Below are 19348 nucleotides of genomic sequence, written 5' to 3' on the forward strand. Positions count from 1 at the left end.
TGAACATTTTCGTGTTTAAATATTTATATAATATTTTCTTTTGACTTATGCTTTTATTTTAGTGGATCTGCAGAAACATGACTGACTTCCTGCTTCTTTACAGATTTTTTTTTCTGTCGACTCATGATAGACGTTGACATAAGTTGTTAAATGAGACTGATTTCAGGGGTATAATTTTTTTGAATTTTTTTTTCCCCTACCAGGTGTACCTGCGAGTTGAACCTCAGCCGGCAGACGCCGCAGGAGACGTGCCTCCGCTTGGCGATGACGGCGGCGGGCGGGAGGCCCAGCGTGTGTTGGAGGACGGCCTTCTGAACCGGGTCCATCTGCGGGGGGGGGGGGGGGGGGGGGGGGAAGCACAATCAGGGAAGTTATTAAGACTTACAAGTTACATTTACATGAATCGTGTTGGAGACATTACATGGCAACTAGAATTAACGGCAACGTGTCTTCGGGCTCGCATTGTGAACGTCACATGGCCAAACCCAGAAAACAGGTGTCAGAATGTTGTGTTTGAAAATTTTGACTTGATGTTTACATTTAGTGAAAAAATAAATATCTAGCCAAACATTTCAAAATATATATATATTTTTTTTTTTGCTCACGGTTATCATACTGACTGTCTGTGTGCACTTGAAGCACTCACCAGCGCACACCAGCTTGTGTTACACAACGGGCTTCAGACTCGCTGCTCTCGCCCAAAACTTAGCGAGGGGAGGGGAGGGCTGCTGTGTGTGAGCGTGCTGTGTGTGTGAGTGAGGGTGATGACACATGGAGTTGGCGGCGTGCGCTGGCAGCTCGGCACGCTGGGAAAGCGAAGCTGTGGAAAGGCAGCGCCAGTGAAAAACATCTGGGCTGTGACAGAGCAGGATGACCTGCTGTTCGAAACACGCGCTGGCCTGAGAACATGATTTTTTTTTTTAACTTTTTTTACTTTTTCTTTTTTCACTCTTTTCCAAAGTGCAGCATCAGGACCGACTCTGAGAAAGATCCTCCATCCTTCGATTAATGGCAGCCTGTCAATCTTCTTCCTCTACAGCCTCTTCGCTGATGTTTCATTTCCCGCTAGTGATTGATTGTGATTATGTATTTCAACTTTTCTTTTCAATTTATTTAATGTTCAAAAGACTGTTTTAAGACCAGTCTAACTTGAAACCCTAACCAGGTTTGAAACCTTAGTATGAAAGCTAAACAGCCTCATTTAATACCCAAATCCTGTCTTGAAACCCTAACCTATGAAACCTCATTATGAAACTCTAGTCTAGAACCTTATTGCAGGTTTGAAACTCAAACTGTCTTGAAATCCTAACCATGGAAACCGTAACCTTACCGTGAAACCATAATCCAACCTTGAAAGCATAGCCGTGTCTTGAATCCCCAATTTGAACCTTAACCCTATCTAAAAACTGACTTAAAAATGTTGATTCTTTCTTGAAGTCCTAACCCAGGCTTACTTATTAAGAAAATCTAATCCCAATTTGAAACCCTAAATTGACACCCTAACCTGGGCCTAAAATTCTGCCTTGGAATCTTAGCCATGTTTTCACACCCTAATTTGAAACCCTAATCCTGACTTGAAACCCTAACCCTGGCTGTAAACTTTACGTTGGACCTCTTGTTTAAACCCTAAACCTGTCTTGAAAGCCTGCTTTGAAACCAATACTATCTCTTGAAACCCTACTGTGAAACCCTAATCATGGAAATCCTTTTGAAACCCCCCAATCCAGTCTTGAAACACTAGTTTGAAACCCCAACCCTGAATTGAAACCCCAATTTGAAACCATAATCTTGTCTTGAAACCCTAACCAAAACCCTACTTAATAATGCTAATCCTTTCTTAAAGGGATAGCCTACTTGACTCATTGACTAATTTTCAGCAGTGAAAAGTTCATATTTTGTTCTGAATGAATTTTGTCATGTTTTGGTTCTGTGGGGTTGGGATTTTGTTCTTTTAGTGTTTTTTGGGTGTGTTTTTGTCATGTATTCCTGGTTTCTTCCCTTGTCTCGTTATGTCTAAACACGTCCACCTGAGTCTGTCTTCCCTTCCCAGTGTGTGACCAATCAGTGCCCTCAGCCACTTGGGTGCATTGCTGGTGTGACGTGGGTCATGCCGTCTCGGCCATTCAGCAGTGTGCGCTGTTGTCAAGCTTCTGTCAAGTCAAGTCAAGTCACGTCACGCCAAGCTTCTGTCACGTCACACCAAGCTTCTGTCAAATCACGCCAAGCTTCTGTCAAATCACGTCAAGCTTCTGTCAAGTGAAGTCAAGTCCAGTTCTGTCACATCAATGCCAGCCAAGTCCAGTTCTGTCAAGTCCTGTTCTGTCAAGTCAAGCCAAGCCAAGTCCTGTTCTGTCTAGTCAAGTCAAGCCAAGTCCTGTTCTGTCAAGTCAAGTCAAGTCAAGCCAAGTCCTGTTCTGTCTAGTCAAGTCAAGCCAAGTCCTGTTCTGTCAAGTCAAGCCAAGTCCTGTTCTGTCAAGTCAAGCCAAGTCCTGTTCTGTCAAGTCAAGTCAAGCCAAGTCATGTTCTGTCAAGTCAAGTCAAGTCAAGTCAAGTCAAGCCAAGTCCTGTTCTGTCACGTCAAGTCCTGTTGTGCCACGTCGAAGTTTTGGTTTTCCTGCCCAGTTGTCAATAAATCACCCTACATTGGTAATTTCCTGTGTCTGATCAATCTCCTCACATTTGGGTCCACTTCTCTCACTCCACCCCAAACCGTAACAATTCCAAGATATCGGTTACTTATTAAAGATGCCGATGCCAGCCCCCAATTTTTAAGGAAAAAAATAATCTGACAACAAATGCTTCTTTTGTGCCAGAAGGGTTAGTATGTGTCACAAAGAAAAAAAGGTCATACGTATCTAAAGTAGTTGTGGTATCGGTACTTGCTATCAGTATCAATGAGCACTGAAGAGTGAACTTATTTGAACTGGTATGAGTCTGAAAAAGTGGTATTAAACATACCACCCACCGAGCGGCACGAGGGGCTCGCCCGAGGGTTAGCGAAATCCGCGACTGGGACCAAATGAAGCGGCGAGCTCGTATAATGCCAACGCCCACACGCTTCCGACAACATCCCATAATACTGGCTTCTCTGCAGCGCCTGCACAGTCACTTCCTGCGTGACGGGACGCTGCGTTCATCACGCTCAAGCGAGAGATACGCTTGCGTCCCACTCATCGCTGTCAATCATCCTGATGAGCTGGATACGTTCCGCGCAGCTTCAGGCACAAACAACCTTCGGGATGTGATGTCACTTACACTGTGAAACAATACACAAGTGCTACAAAATGATTCCATTTACTTCAATTACAGTAGGATATACTCCCATTGCGATGTGATAAAACACAGCGAACCTCCAGTTCAATTATGAATCCATATGATTCACTCCAATTATGATGCGGTAGCAATTTTTTGCTCCAATTAAGTTGCGATGCACGACAATTACAAAGTGATACAATACAATTCATGACAGTTGTGATGAGATATGATTCACTCTAATTACGATGCAGATGTGATTCGGGTACAATGCAGTCGATACGATTGGCTCCAATTACGATGTGATATACCGTAATTACAACACAATATGATACAATTCACTCCAGTTGTGAAAAAATATGTTTCACTCTAGTTAGGATGAGTGGTGAATGCTTGTGAACATAGCGAATTTGGGGTTTTTGTCAGGGTTCGTAAAAAGTTGCAAAAGGTTGCAAAAATGATCACATTTTTTTGTATGCTGCAAAGAATTAATGTTCAAAATTTCTTTGCATCAAGAAAAAACTAAATTTGCTTTGTACGCAAGCATTTGTCGCTCAGCTTTATGAAAAATTAGGATTAATTTAATGAAATTAAAAAGCGATAGATGCGATTCAGTCAAGCTGTGATGCGATAGACTGCAATTAGAGCTGTCAAAATGAATCAATTAATCGACAAGTAATGAATTATCAAATCATCAAAATAATACATTCTCAAACATCTATTTTTACTTTGGAAAATAATGACCGAACTGATACAAAATCAACAAGCCCAACCCCCCCAACTTTATTTTTTTAAATCACTGTACGAATACAAAGTATGGAATAAACACCAATCACTTGTTAATAAACAGTAATCAGGAAAAATATGCTTTTGTAATTATTTTAATGCAAAATTTGAATAAATCAGATTAGTCGATGAATTGATTGAACAATCGATAGATTAATCGAGACTAAAAATATTCAATAGTGACAGCACTAGATGTGATACCATTTACTCCAGATGTAATGAGATATGAGATAGCTAATTACAATGCAGTAGAAAACGATTCATTTCAATTACAATGTGATACAATAAAATTAGAACACAATGTCATTTGCCGATCCATCAAGGTACAATTCGCTGTAATTACAATGTAATACATACAATGCGCTCCAATTATGATCGATTAGATACGATTGACTGAATTTATGATGCAATACAATTGACTACAGATGTGATGAGAGTCAGTAGAAATGATTTAGTCAGATTACAAATTAGTACACACATGAGGTCATCTCCACAGCAACGAGACGATGTGTTTTGTGACTACAGCACACATAGACACACTACACACAATACACAAATTTACTATCAATGCCAATCGGCAGCAACACCTTGTTCTACATTCCATCCTCTATTGCAGTGCAGGTGTGTTGGGAGGTGCTGGGTGCCTTTATGTGGTTTTGAATGCCTGTTCAGTGCATCTTGGGTATTTGTATTTATATTTGAATCGCTGTTGTGTATTCATGTGGCTCTAAACTGAGTTTTTGTTTTCCAAATCCATACTGTGCCCCCTTACAGGAGCATAGCCCGAGGATGTTATCACTTTTTATCGTCAAGACTTCCCATTCTGTCTCCCTCTGTTGGCCATTGTTTTGAACACACTTCTCAGCAACTCATTCAAGCAGAGAATACAACAAAAGGCGTATATGCTAATAGTGGTTTCCATATTTTCCCCCTTATGTGACAGTTAAGAAATGTCTTTCTCTGGGCTCGTCTCGTCAGGGGAGAGACGCTGGCAGAATGTTGAACGGCGAGCTCATTTGGCGCACGTCATGTGACAGCCTGTCCCCCATGACGGCAAAACACGACAGTGACGACAAGGACTCTGAGAAAATATCAAAAACAAACAAAAAAAAAGGAGCAGTGATCTTTTCAAATCAATGACGTGACATTTACTGCTGAAGTGCCAGCGGTCAATAAAATCGCAAAGCACAGGAAACAAATGAAGAGAATTTGATTTTTGCTCTTGTTTATCAAGATTGACTTTGATGGTTTGTGTGTTTAAAAATATGACTTGACAGTCTTGAAACCCAAATTTGTAACCCTTGCTACAACTCCTCCTAAGAAAGCACAACTATGAAACCCTAACTTGAAACCTAAACTCTGAGTTGAGAACCTTACCCAGACTTAACACCGTGCTTTGAAATCCTAACCCTAATGCGTTGTATAAACGTTTCTTTGGACTGGTGCCTGATGCGTTGAGGATTCCAGCCCGACTCCCACACACTCATTCATTCACAAAGTCACTGCAAGTCCAAACCCATACAGACGTAAAGAATGGAGGTGTGCGACTAGGGTGGTCCGAATTGTGCTGCAGTGTGTGTGTGTGAGGTGAGATGAATGTGGTGTGTGGAGGAAGGGACGAGCAGATAACGAGCTGACTTGATCATCAGCGTGTCAGTTGATGAACGAATGAAACGTGAGATGAACATGCTTCACATGTCCGATAAAAGGCACAAGAACGTAAGAAGAAAACTGATAATGGACCACAGATGGCAAAATGGCCTTTGACCCTCGTTTCGAACTGTAACTTAAAACCCACATTTAAAAACATTGCATCTATCTTCAGAACCGAGACCTTGTTTGAAATTATGACACAGGCTTGAACTATTTTGGAATGTAAACATCGATTTTAAACCCTACTTTGAAACTAACCCGAGCTTGAAACCCTAATTTGAAACCATAAACCAAGCTAGAAACGCAAATTTGAAACACTAAACCAGTCCTTAAACATTTTGAAACTCTAACCCAGGCTTGAAGTTGAAACCACAAATTTGAAACCTTAGTGATTCTAAACCCTCTTTTGAAACCCAATCCCAGGCTTGAAACCCAAACTTGAAACCCTAATATTTGTTTGATATGAAAACTTAATTTCAAACCACAAGGATACTTTTAAAGCCTATTGGAGGATTGAAACCCTAATTTGATTCCATAACCCTTGTTTGAAACCCTAACCCAAGTTTTACCCCCATTGTAAAACCCTAAACCAAGCTTGAAACCTCAATTTGAACCCCTAATTACTGTTTAAAACTTTGACCCTGGCTTGAAATCCAAATTTGAACCATCATCCTTGTTTTGTTTGAAATCCCAATTTGAGACCCTAGCACAGGCCTGAAACTCCAATTTGAAACCTTAACCCAGGTTTTATACCATAATCTTCATTTGAAACACTAACACCCAGAATGAACACCCCACTTTGAAACCATAACCCTGTCTTAAAACCTTAATTGACCCATGAAACTAAAAATACACTCAAAGCAATCCACTAAATCTGAAGATAAGTTGATCCCGATTTGTTGTCTTTGCTTTTGATTTGTGAGCGAAGCGTTGCTCTTTTCTTTTACTCGCTTCCCATCCAGCAGGTATGAATGTTTTCCCTCCTTCTGCTTTTGTTCTCCCTCTTTCGGCTTCGCTGTCGTCCAGCGGCGAGCGTGCCGTCACGATGAAGAATGTTTGCCCGGAGGCGTTTGGCCGCGACTGCCCCGAACTCGCAGCCAGACGAAAGCCATAAACAGGGACAAGCACCTGGCCCTCTCGCAGCAAAAACGCGGCTTTTCTTGACATTCAACTTGGATTCTGCTTTGCAAAGCCGAACGCCGTCTTCAAAGCCAAGTTTAAAACCCTAACCGTGACTCGAAACCCTGATTTGAAACCCTAATCCCGTCCCGAAGCACGGCGAGCTCCATCCGCGCCTGGTCCTCCTCCCGGCGGCCGCTCCGGGCTATTATTGGCTTGCGAGCTGACGTGACTTTGGCTTCTTGCGCTGACTGTAAATCACGCAGACTGCGTGACCTGACGGCAACAAGATAACGCACAAGCTCAGCACCTCCAACAAATTGTGACGCGACGCGTCCCACAATAGAAACGTCCCACTTACCGCAATATGAGCGAAGAAATCAGGGCTGGGGCCAGTCTGCCGAGTCGGCAGCGTGCGCTTGGACCACAACGAGGCACTCCATATCAGTCAACAAGGTGCAAGAAGAAAGTAACATATCCAACTTTTGCTTGAAGCCTTACCCAGATTGGAAAACCTCTTTTCAAGCCCTTTCCTGTCTTGAAGTCGGAAACTCATATCAAAGTTAGAACCCTATATATTGATTTGAAATTCGTGAGATTGTTATGCAGGATTTGAAACCCTAACTTCAACCTTCACCCTGGTTTTATCAATCAATCAATCAATCAATCAATTAATCAATCAAACTTTATTTATATAGCACCTTTCATACATTCAAATGCAACTCAAAGTGCTGAACAATTATTTATCCATCCATCCATCCATCCATCCATTCTCTTGACCGCTTATTCCTCACAATGGTCGCGGGGGTGCTGGCGCCTATCTCAGCTGGCTCTGAGCAGTAGGCGGGGGACACCCTGGACTGGTCGCCAGCCAATCGCAGGGCACACGGAGACGAACAATCCACACGGACAAGCACACCTAGGGACAATTCGGAGCGCCCAATTAACCTGCCATACATGTCTTTTGAATGTGGGAGGAGACCGGAGTACCCGGAGAAGACCCACGCGGGCACGGGGAGAACATGCAAACTCCACCCAGGAAGGCCGGAGCCTGGACTCGAACCCGAGTCCTCAGAACTGGGAGGCGGACGTGCTAACCAGGCTGAACAATTCTAACATCCATAATAAAATAAAAAGAAAAAGCCATCCCTCCCCTTGATCGTACCCACAGATACACACACGCAAACCACAACATGGCGGGGCACAGAAGAACCCTGTGAGGAAAGGCACCCAGGAGGAGTTCAACCACACTGAGAGGGATGACTGCCAACCACCACAGGGAGGAATGCCATCCTAGAGACCGCCGGCCCACATTGACCGCGGCCCGCTCCAAACAGACTGAAGCGAGCCACAGCTCCCCGGGGCCAAGGGGCCCCCGGGACAACCGCCCGCCCGCAGGAGAAGAACAGCCATCCATCCCAGTGTGGAGGCTCCCCCATGAGAAAACACTGGAGCTAAAAACTTAGTAACTACCAAATAAAAACATTTAAACACTAAAACAAAACAGTTAAACGCTATAAAAAATACATGTATAAAAATAAAAGGCAAAAACAAAGCAAAAAGACAATATAAATTAAAATAGCTAAATAAATAAGAGGGGTTAAAAAGAAAAGAGATCAATTAAATGCCCAACTAAAAAAGTGAGTCTTGAGCCTCCTCTTAAAAACATCAATAGTCTCTGCAGACCTGATGCACTCCGGCAGACTATTCCATAGGTGAGGACCATAGTGGCTAAACGCAGCTTCACCGTGTGTCTTGGACCTTAGGAACAGTTAAAAGGCCACTGCCAGAAGACCTCAAGCGCCGCAAGGGGTAATAGGGTAAAAGCAAGTCAGATAAATAAGATGGGCCAAGACCGTGAAGACATTTAAAAACTAATAAAAGTACCTTAAAATCAATTCTGAAGTGCACGGGGAGCCAATGCAACGATTTTAAAACTGGTGTAATGTGCTCCCGCCTTCCGGTCCCCATCAGCACACGTGCAGCTGAATTTTGAAGTAGCTGCAGGCTTGAAATAATTTTAAACCCTATCCCAACCCAGACTTAGAAAAAAACATTTAAAACCTTAATAGTTATTTGAACCCAAGCCTTTTCTTGATACACCAACACAGGATTGTAACCCAATTTTAAAAGCTAATTTATACCTTAACCCTTGCTTGAATTGCTAATGTGAAACCTTAATCCTATCTTTATACTCAAATTTGGAGTCCTAACAGTGGAACTCTGGAACGACTATTTTAATCCAGACATTTGCTTGAAACCTAATACCCTACTTGGAATCCCTAAATCTTGCATGGAATCCTAATCCTGATTTGAAACCTTCATTTGAACCCTTTACCCTAATCTTATTTGCAATCCTAACTCTGGTTTAAAACCCTATTCTGAAACCCTGAAAAAAAGGCTTCAAACCTAAATATCGTAATCCTAATTTATGATCGTAAAACAAACCCATAAATAGCCTAATTTGAAACCCTAACCCTGATTTAACCCCCGACTTTGAAATCTTAACCCTGTCTTGAAAACTCTCAGGTGCAACATCATATCTAACTTTTTACTTGGATTGCTAATTTGAAACCCTAACCCTTGCTTGAAACCCTACTTTGGAAACCTTACCCATACTCAACACTCGGGATGTAACAATATCCAAACATCACGATACGATATTATCAAGATATGAAGCTCACGATACGATAATTATCACAATATTGTGGGGAGGTCGGCGATATTTAAAAAAGGTCACAAAACTGTAAAAAGAATGAGCTCATACTAAAAAAAACACACATATTAGAAGATTTTAAACATAGAAGGGCCAAAACATCCCCAATGAAAATTAAATTGCACTAAAGAACTAGCCACCAGAGGGTGCTAGAACTGCACGAATGGAAATCAACCTGACTTTTTTTTACAGATGTGTTGCATTTAAATATGGTGAACATGACGACGACGATATTGTGGCAGTTTTAATATCACGATATCACGATATTGCGCTTATCGTTACATCCCTACTCAACACCCTAATTTTAATCATCTCTTGCACACATTAGCAATCTTCACTTTTAAAACTGCTGGGTCAAAAGTAACCCAAATTGGATGAATTAGCTAAGTTAGCGCTGTGTCCAAAAGTGACCCAGCGCATTAGGTTGAGGAGCTTTTTAACCCAACAAGGGTACTTTAACTTCAGTTCACAAAAAACAAAATTCACCAAAATGGTGCCCAGATTCAGGTCTCAAATCCAATCTTCAATCCAATCTGCTGGGTCAAAAATAATTAACCCAACCATGAGTAAATATAAGCCTTCTGCTCAAAATTCATAGCTACCCAACGAGCGTGTTTGGAAAACAACCCAGCATTATTTAGTATGTAGCACACGTTCATTCCCTTCATCTGCCATTTTAAATGCGTACCTCGCCAGGAAATATCAAACAAATGTGCGGCGGATCAACTGAGCAGGCCTGCGTCATCCGTACGTGTCGTTATGATTGACAACTGCGATATTACACCTACTCCCTTGTTGACGTCCATAGGCAAAAAAACAAACGAAAAAAAAGTGCAAGTGCAGCTTTTAAAACCTCAACTTGGAGTTTACCGGAGTGTTTGCCGCTAAAGTGCAACGTCAGGCGAGGCTTATAAATCCTCATCTGTTGGCCCGCTGGATGGACTTCGATCGTGTTTTTTTTTTTTTTTTTTTTTCCAAAATTCCCTTTTAGGGTAATTTCTAATCTATCATACTATCAAGAGGCCGGCCGGGGCGGCTCTCCACGTGAGGGGAGACGAAGGATGGGGGCGTCTCGCCAGTGACAGCGTTCAATAAAAAGCCAGATTAAACCATTTATCTTGCTGTAATATTCCATCATGAATATCAAACACAGTAATGAGAGAGAGAGAGAGAGAGAGAGAGAGAGAGAGGGGTGAAAAAAAATCCATGTCCTTGAACACACAAAGATGAACGTTTACAAAAAAGACCTGAAATCTTGGCATCCATTTTCCTTTTTTTTTTTTTTTTTTTTTTTTTAAACATTAGCAAAGTACACTTTGTCTGTTGTGCTTTCATGAAAGGAACACAAATAACATGAAACATGAAATAAATTTCATGGCTGTAAAACTACACATCGGGCTCGCTGGCCAGGACTTTAATACACTATTGATCGTAAGAAGGCAACAATGCCAAAAGTTCACACAATAAATGATGATAATCTACTTTCAATTGAATCCTTGTGTACTTTTTCCCACAGGCAACAATAACTCTTTGCTTTGCTCTTTTATAGCCATAATCAATTACAACAATTTAATGTTAGGTCCTAAAAAAAAAAGAATTAAAACCCTAACACAGGCTTAAAACACTATTTTGAAACTATCAACCTGGCTTGAATCCCTATTTTAAATTTTAATACTGTGCCTAAACAATTAACTGTAAATAACAGACAATTAACTAAACCTTGCTGAAAAAAAAACAAACCCTAAGGCTCATTTAAAATACTAGCCCAAATGTGAAACACACACTCTGGGTTCAAATTAGGTTGGAGTTTTGAACCAGGATTAGTGTTTCAAAGTTGGGATTGAACTCAAGGTTAGACTTTCAAATGAGGGTTTCATGCCTATGTTGGGGTTTACAGTAGGGCTGCACGATATGTTGAAAAAATATCGATATCGCGATATTGGCCTATACAATATGCATATTGCAAAGACATGCAATAAGTTTGATGTTAAATTTTATACTTTTATCTGAATTTGACCAGTCAGACTGTCAGGTTTACCTGTTTGACATTTGTTAAACATGACAGAAAAGGAGAGGAGACACTCAAAGCTCACGAGGAACTGACTGATAAAATTCACTACTGCAAATCCCCTCCTCACCCTCTCTTTTTATTTGGTTTCCACGCCCCTAGTTACATGGGTGTTCCAACCCTAATAATGCAAATGCAAATCATAGTTGGAACACAGTGTACTTAATGAAAATGTGCACTGTCATCCAATAGTTGAACATTATCGAGAGGTAATTACAATTAATTAAGAATACATTGAGTTTATTTATATCGCATGTTTTTCCAATATCATGCAGCCCTAGTTTACAGTGAAGATTAGGGTTTCAAAGTAGGGTTTGAACTAGGCCCCAACCCATATGGATTATGTTATGGATTCCAATGTTTGGCAGAATACAATTCTGATAACCAATTGATCCGCCAATATATATATATATATATATATATATATATATATATATATATATATATATATATATATATATATATATATATATATATATATATATATATATATATATATATATATATATATATATATATAAGGAATAAAATAACTTTAAATTGATATATCAGCAAAATAATAAATAATCTGGCATTTTCTCTGATTGTTGAACCCTAGCTTAAAACATTAACCCAGGTTTGAAACCCTAACCTTTACTTGAAACCTCACTTTGAAACTCACTTTCTTCTATAGTGATTGATTTGAAAAGCTGAAAGTGCATCAGTGACTGTACCTTACTTTCTCCATTTTTTTCCCCCCACCTCACTCAAGTGGCAAATTTTCCAAAGCTGGTTTGTAAAGCAAAAATAAATAAATAAATAGACAACAAAGCACCTGGTAACTGAATGTCTGTTATATAATGACTTCATTGAATCGGTTTGATTCATTGCAGTTTGATGTGCAAACATCAACATGCATTGCTCCAGTGTGTGCCTGCCCATTAGCCTCCCATTGCTACATAACATAACTAGCTACATTTTTTTCCAAGGCGAGACGCTACACGCCTTGACGGCCGTCTCTTTTAACTGCCTTCTCTTCAGAAATGATTTACTGCTGACCAGACAGCCTCCCGCAATCCGGAGGCCTGCCTCATCAAAGTAACCAGCTTGGTCCAGTCTGTCACTCACTCTGTAGTTGTTTTCCTGCACAAGTATGTGTGCTTTTACTTAGCGGCACAGAACGTGTGTACTTGCGCCACCTGTACTAAGTGCACATGTTGCACACGCAAAAGCTTCCAAACCACACTTGAAAGTGTGTACAAGTTTGAGGTGAGCGAGCGAGATTACATTTTATTCATCCCCGAAGGGAAATTGGTCGCGCGCCCGGACAAATTTCATTAGGCTCGCTTCACGCACTCCAGAGTTCTCACTCTTTCATGGCTAAACGTACATGTTGCGGCGAATCACGTTGTATACTTTGCGGTTCCTCTATGATAGTAAATGTCATCTTGAGAGTTTCAAGAAAGCCAACTATGGTTTCAAATGAGGGCCAGCATTTCAAATGAGAGTTTTATGCCTGTGTTAGGGTTATAAAGGCATACTTTACTTATTTAGACATTTTTGGCAGTCAAACATTAATATTTTGCCTATAATAAATTTGATATTTTCATTATTTTTCATGTATAATTAGTACCTTTAAAAACACATTTTGAAACTTGCTGTTGACTGAAAATGACATCACATGGGCTCAGGTAACCAATCACAGCTCAGCTTGTGAATGTCACATGACCAAAGTCCACAAAACAGGTGAGCTGTGATTGGTTACCTGAGCCCTTGTGATGTCATTTTCAGTCAACAGCAAGTTGTAAAATGTGTTTTTAAAGGTACTATTTGTATGTAAAAAAATAATGAAAATATCAAATTAATTATAGACAAAATATTAACTTTTTATTACTATAATGGGCTAAATATGTGAAATATCCCTTTAAGTAGGACTAAATGATCCTGAAAACTAATCTAATTGATGTTCACAAGTATTGCGATTTACTGTGTGATTATTTTTTTTTCAAGTTCCTCTTCACATGCATTTTTTAATAAACACAGGTCATACATTAATCAGAATTGCAACAAACAAGATCAGATTAACTATACATACATTTATAGTACATAGTAGCACACACCATTTATTTCTAACGAAAGGCATACAACAACAACATTCTGGAATGTACATGTGCATGACAGAAAATAATTGAGAAGCACTGCATTGGACCCACACGTTTTATGGGGGAAAAAAAATAGTAAAATCTGCATATAATTGATACCAATTATAGATGCATAAAAAAAATCTTGAAAATTGTGATAAACAGGGAAAAACCTCAAAATAAGCATTGTTTTAATTATTATTATTTAAAATATATATATATATATATATATATATATATATATATATATATATATATATATATATATATATATATATTTTTTTTTTTTTTTTTTATAAGGCCCAAGTACAGATTTACCTATTTGTTTTCAGTATCTTTAATATATATATATGTATATATATATATATATATATATATATATATATATATATATATATATATATATATATATATAAAGTCACGAGTTTGTTGATAACCTTAATATATATATATATATATATATATATATATATATATATATATATATATATATATATATATATATATATATATATATATTAAAGATACTGAAAACAAATAGGTAAATCTGTACTTGGGTCTTCTGCCTCAACATCACAAAAAAAAAAAAAAAAAAAAAAAACTTCCCCTGTGACCCTTCTTATCCTTACATGGAGTCTCATGTCGTGTTTTGAGTAGCTGGAGCGGCTTCATGACATTTCAATCGACGTCAATGTAAAACTTGATTTGCTATACGAGTAAATTGGGCCCCGAGGTCGGTCAAGAAAGAATAAAACTAATTCCTACGTCAAGGTGCCGCCATGTTTTGCCGTCTTGACCTGGTAATCCTCAAGACACAAGTGCACGTTGAGCTGACTTTGAGGTCTTTACAAGACTCACATGTTTTCACTGAATTGTCACTGCCACATTCCTGCTTGATGCCCTAATCCTGAGCAGGGCGTCCACTGAATGACACCAGATCGCTGCTCAAAGCACCGCACCAAAACAACACATCCTTCCCCGCCGTAAACATTGGACTGGAATCCTGGAGGCCGAAGAGTTCGCACGGTGACGGGAAGAAATGATCAAAGGTGGCGCGAGTGGGGATTCTCTGCTGCCCATCTGTGGTCGCATCTGTTGCCACCTGGCTATGTGGCTTCCAAAATGCATCTTGTTGCGGTTCATTACTGTTTTTTTGGGGGTGGGGTTGTTTTTACATTCGGCTATACAGAGTCTGAATTTAGAGATGTGTGCCTTTAGTGCAGTACCACATTGTCCCATAACATCCCTGGAAGTACTGAGCTCTATTAGAACATATATAGAGTAATTAAGGGCAAGAAGAAGAGGCAGAGCAACTATCCAGTAGTGTGTATTGTTGAATTTGCATGTGCTGTTTAACTCTTTCACTCCCAGCCATTTTCACAGTAACAATCCCGTTCGCTCCCGGCTGTTTTACCGGATTTTGACTGATTTTGCAAGGCACACAGAATATTGTGTTCTATTGCTATAAAAGCATGGAACCTATCAAAAGAAGTCTCTTCTTTCATCAGGAAAAAAAAGTATGTTTCTATCTGTTTTCGTTTTGCAGCAATTAGCATTAGAAGAGAGCTAAGTTTCATCAGTTTTCACAAATCTATTCAAAATTGTAAGTAATTTAGCTTTTTTTCAACATGGGCCTGGTTGATATCCTTTGCTCTGCTGCAACCTGCTGGGCGTTTGTGTAATAACTACCATTTCTGCAACCGTTCTTTGCAGTTGAGAGGCTGCATCAAAGCCTTCTGTGCTCTAGTATAAAAAAACAAAAAAGCGTATAAATACGTCTTTGGCACACTTATAACATTAAAAAACCGTATTTACACGTTATTGGGAGCAAATGAGTTAAAGAGGAAGTCGACCTTAAACATTTCGTGACAATAATATCTTATGTGACCTCATCTAGTCTAAACATGACATTCTAATGAATATTTGTGAAATATGAGTTAAGCGGCAAAATCCAGCCATTTTTATCCATCTCAGGGGGTGGCCATTTTGCTAGTTGCTGTCGACCGAAGATGACATCACTGGGCTCAGGCAACGACCAATCACAGCTCACTTGTTTTCTGAAGCTGAGCTATGATTGGTTGTTACCTGAGACCTGAGAAACTGTGATGTCATCTTCAAACGACAGCAAGTGGCAAAATGGCCACCTCCTGCGATGGATACAAAACGGCTGGATTTTGCTTCACAACTCATATTCCACAAATGTAATATTAATCATAATGTCATGTTTAGACTAGTGAGGTGACATATAACACATTATTGTCAAAGAAAAATGGGTTGACCTTTAAATGACCATAACATCGATGCTAATTTCTGTTAGCCTAGCTTTGCCGTTCAGCGTTTTGTGTTAGCATTAAGCTAGCTGATTTTTGTTAAATGGAATAATGTCATATGGTTTGGTTGAAGATTTTACATATGTTTGATGCTATTTTCTTTCATTAGTCCGTTTTATAGTCAACTTCAACTGCGAATGACAAATAAAAGCAAGCACGGGTTCACTCTATTTTTTTTCTTTATCCACTTTGAGAAGATACCAAAACACGTGCATCGGCTCAAACCGCACATCTGGTCGTCCCAAAACTCAAGATAACCTTTTGAGAACTCTGGAGAGCGTGTAGCAGATAGCAAAACGTAGCTTTGCTTTCATAGTTTGACGCCTCACCTCCAGTCGTCAGTTGGAATGTGACTCAGGTGAAAGTTTGCGAAGGAAAATAATGCTGCTGTCGTCGCCATGGAGACCAGAAAACATAACGCGGTCCCCGTGGCAAAAAAAAAAAAGTGAAAATCATTTGAACTTTAGTGCTCCCTGAGATTTACGAGCCGCGAGCTCTCTAGCCGGCGAGTTTAGGGATCGGTTGCCTGGGCGACTCGCAGATAAAGTCACGAGTTTGTTGATAACCTTAATGGCTTCAAGCTGCCGGCTCCTCTTCTATCGAATATTTGGGAGGAACCCGGAGTACGACGTTCACTTGGACTAAACGCCATCGTTAATCTCCCCCCCCTACCTCAGCTGAGCTTTAATTCTGTTGCTGTGTTTGGAATTATTTACTCATTCACTACTCTAATCATTTTTATAAAGTGGGCTATGTAGTTCACAAAAAATCCCTATAGTGTTAAGGAAGTAGGGAATGAGAGGATGAGTCCAAAGATTTTTATGTGCTGGACTACATAGCTGACACATCAGTCAAATGAAAAATGGTTATGTTGCTTTTCTAGTGACCATCAGCTACTTTTCATGATGTGGTGGAATACATGAATGGAATTTATACATTTGAATGGCTCTACAAAATGGCAGTATCAAGTGGATCGGATTCGGGAGTAAATTCCCAAGTCGAAAAGTTTGTGAAGTTGTAACTCGCGCTTCATTCTCAAACTGTGATGCTTGCTCAGGCACGTTGTTGTTGTAAATATCTCACTTGAGACCCTGAAGATGACATTTACGGTCTGCCAGGAACCCAAACCGCAAAAATCCGCACATCAACAAACAACACGGCTGATTAATTGCCTCCTCCAATGCAACCAAGTTTGCTTGTCATGAAATAATTCACACTCGTTAGACTTTTATTTGAAGGTAATTCGTTTAAATACGTGACATCAGTTTACCTGTCGGTCGTGTTTTCAACTCTACGGTGATACCGTCAGCAAGTTAGCTATTTGGCAACCGTGCATTATATCAAATTTTGCAGATTTGGTTTGTAGTATTTTCCGGCTTCGCCTTAGCTGTTGGCAATGTAAGCAAAATGTTTTCACATCTCACGCCACGCCCATTTTTCCTTATTTACTGTATTACATGGCATTATTAAATGGAAATTTAAATTTGTCAACTGGAATCCAAACCTTTACTGCCATTGACAAATATATTTGTCAAGTTTTTAATGGGTAGGCATGGAAGAGGGTCTGACCCAGCTTCTCTGTAAAATTGAAGCTTTTACTCAACTGTAATAGCGAACAGATGCCAGTAGGTGGCAGCATCACATTGCTTTACATTTGAGATCAGCACAACGTTTGAGTTGACGCTAAATATCAGAAAGAGAATCTCAGCTTGTCACGTGATTTGATCGATAGACCAATGTGTTAAAAAAAAAAAAAAAAAAGTAGTAGTCTAGGAGGTCGATAACCGATTTTTGGAGCTGATATTCATTTTCAGGGAATGTGAAAAAAATATTGGCGTCAAAATTAAAAACAACATTTTAAAGCATAGTATGTTTATTGAACAACTTTTCAGATTTTCAAATTATTATTATTATTATTATTATTATTATTATTATTATTATTATTATTATTATTATTATTTATGTCTTTATTTATTTTTAAATAAAGGTTTAAGGAGCTCTCAGGGCCATCAGTCTATATTAAAATGTTGATTAAAGAAGTAAATATCGTAGCTAGTTTAATTAAATAGATTTTTCCACAAAAAAAACCTGAAATGTTAAATTTTCACCTAATTTAAAAATCAATTTTTAAAAATTAAAGTTAAAAGTTAAAATTTAATTTTTAATTTCATTTAGAAAGGTTAATTGGAAATGCAAATAATAATTCCCTGAAGTTAACACAGTTTGAATCACAGTTTTTATCTATTATCGTCACATTTTTGTTGTTGTTGTTGTTGTTGTTGTTTTTTTAAAGACCGATACCGATATTCATCAAAATGTCAAATATCAATGCTAATAATCAGCCTTGCCTATAATCCCTAACTGAGAAGGAGACCTTACTCTATGTCTACATGACGAGAGTATGCGTCGTGGTATTTAATAGAAAGCGTGTGCCATAATCGCGATAAAAGATGATGCAGTTGATTGGACGAATGTAAATAAAGCCATTAAACTCGAACCTTGTGGTGAGTTTCTTAGTTTCTTAGTTGTGTCTCTGTAAATGTTTTTAATTTTGTAGTTTTATAGTTTGTAGTGTTGCAATAGCAAAAAAAAAAGCAAAAAAAAAAAAGCATCAAAGTCACTATTTTGCCTTCTCTGTTTCTATTCATAAAAATGTTGCTTTGTCTGCTGTTTGCTAAAAAGAAAAAAAAAATCCTGGTACAAGAGAATCCATTTATTCCTTTTGGTAGGTTAAGTGCTTATATTGTCACGCAACACAATATTGCGTGAGACTTGATCGATCCGCCGAAATGCTCTAAAACAGCTGTTGGAACTTTCCTTTGAAAAAAGCTGGCAGAGAATGAGTTTTAAGCAACTAGTCTGATGAACACCAGATTAATTATTTAAACCCATTTCTCTAGTTACAGCTTCAAAAGTAGTTTTAGTTTTGTAAAAAGTGTACATGGGGTAATATTCTAAAAACAAAGCATACAATACTTATAATATTGAAAAATACAATTAAGACTTGTTTTGGCTCCTGCAATTAAATCACAACAAACCTCTTAATTTTTTTTTTTTTTTTTTTGTAAAACGCTTCCCCCTAATCAGACATTTAGACCGCAACAATGCTAAAAAGAGCAATCAAAATCCTGACTGCTGATTATCACATCACTTTTACGACACACTAAGTTACTTGAATAAACACGTCCGTCACCAGCATTCATCAGAAACACCAACATTGACTTTAGCGAGGGCGGGTCCACGCCCCAAATGGACTATGATGGAGGCCTTAGCGTGCGCGTGTGCACGTGTGAGCGTGCCTATG

The 19348-nt window shown here is 39.1% G+C and overlaps 1 protein-coding gene across 6 annotated transcripts in view; it reads right to left on the reverse strand.

Moving 5' to 3' along the window:
- Window positions 1–19348, reverse strand: part of znf385d (zinc finger protein 385D) — a 118803-nt gene that overhangs the window by 17565 nt on the left and 81890 nt on the right. For 4 of the 6 annotated variants that reach the window (XM_077526614.1, XM_077526610.1, XM_077526611.1 and 1 more), the window contains one exon: window positions 201–326. In XM_077526614.1, the coding sequence (XP_077382740.1) occupies window positions 201–326 (126 nt within the window). The remainder of the gene's footprint in view (window positions 1–200; window positions 327–19348) is intronic. The other 2 variants (XM_077526615.1, XM_077526612.1) reach the window with 1 other exon arrangement.

The sequence above is a fragment of the Festucalex cinctus genome, chromosome 7 (genome assembly GCF_051991245.1).
Source record: "Festucalex cinctus isolate MCC-2025b chromosome 7, RoL_Fcin_1.0, whole genome shotgun sequence".
Lineage (NCBI taxonomy): Eukaryota > Metazoa > Chordata > Actinopteri > Syngnathiformes > Syngnathidae > Festucalex > Festucalex cinctus.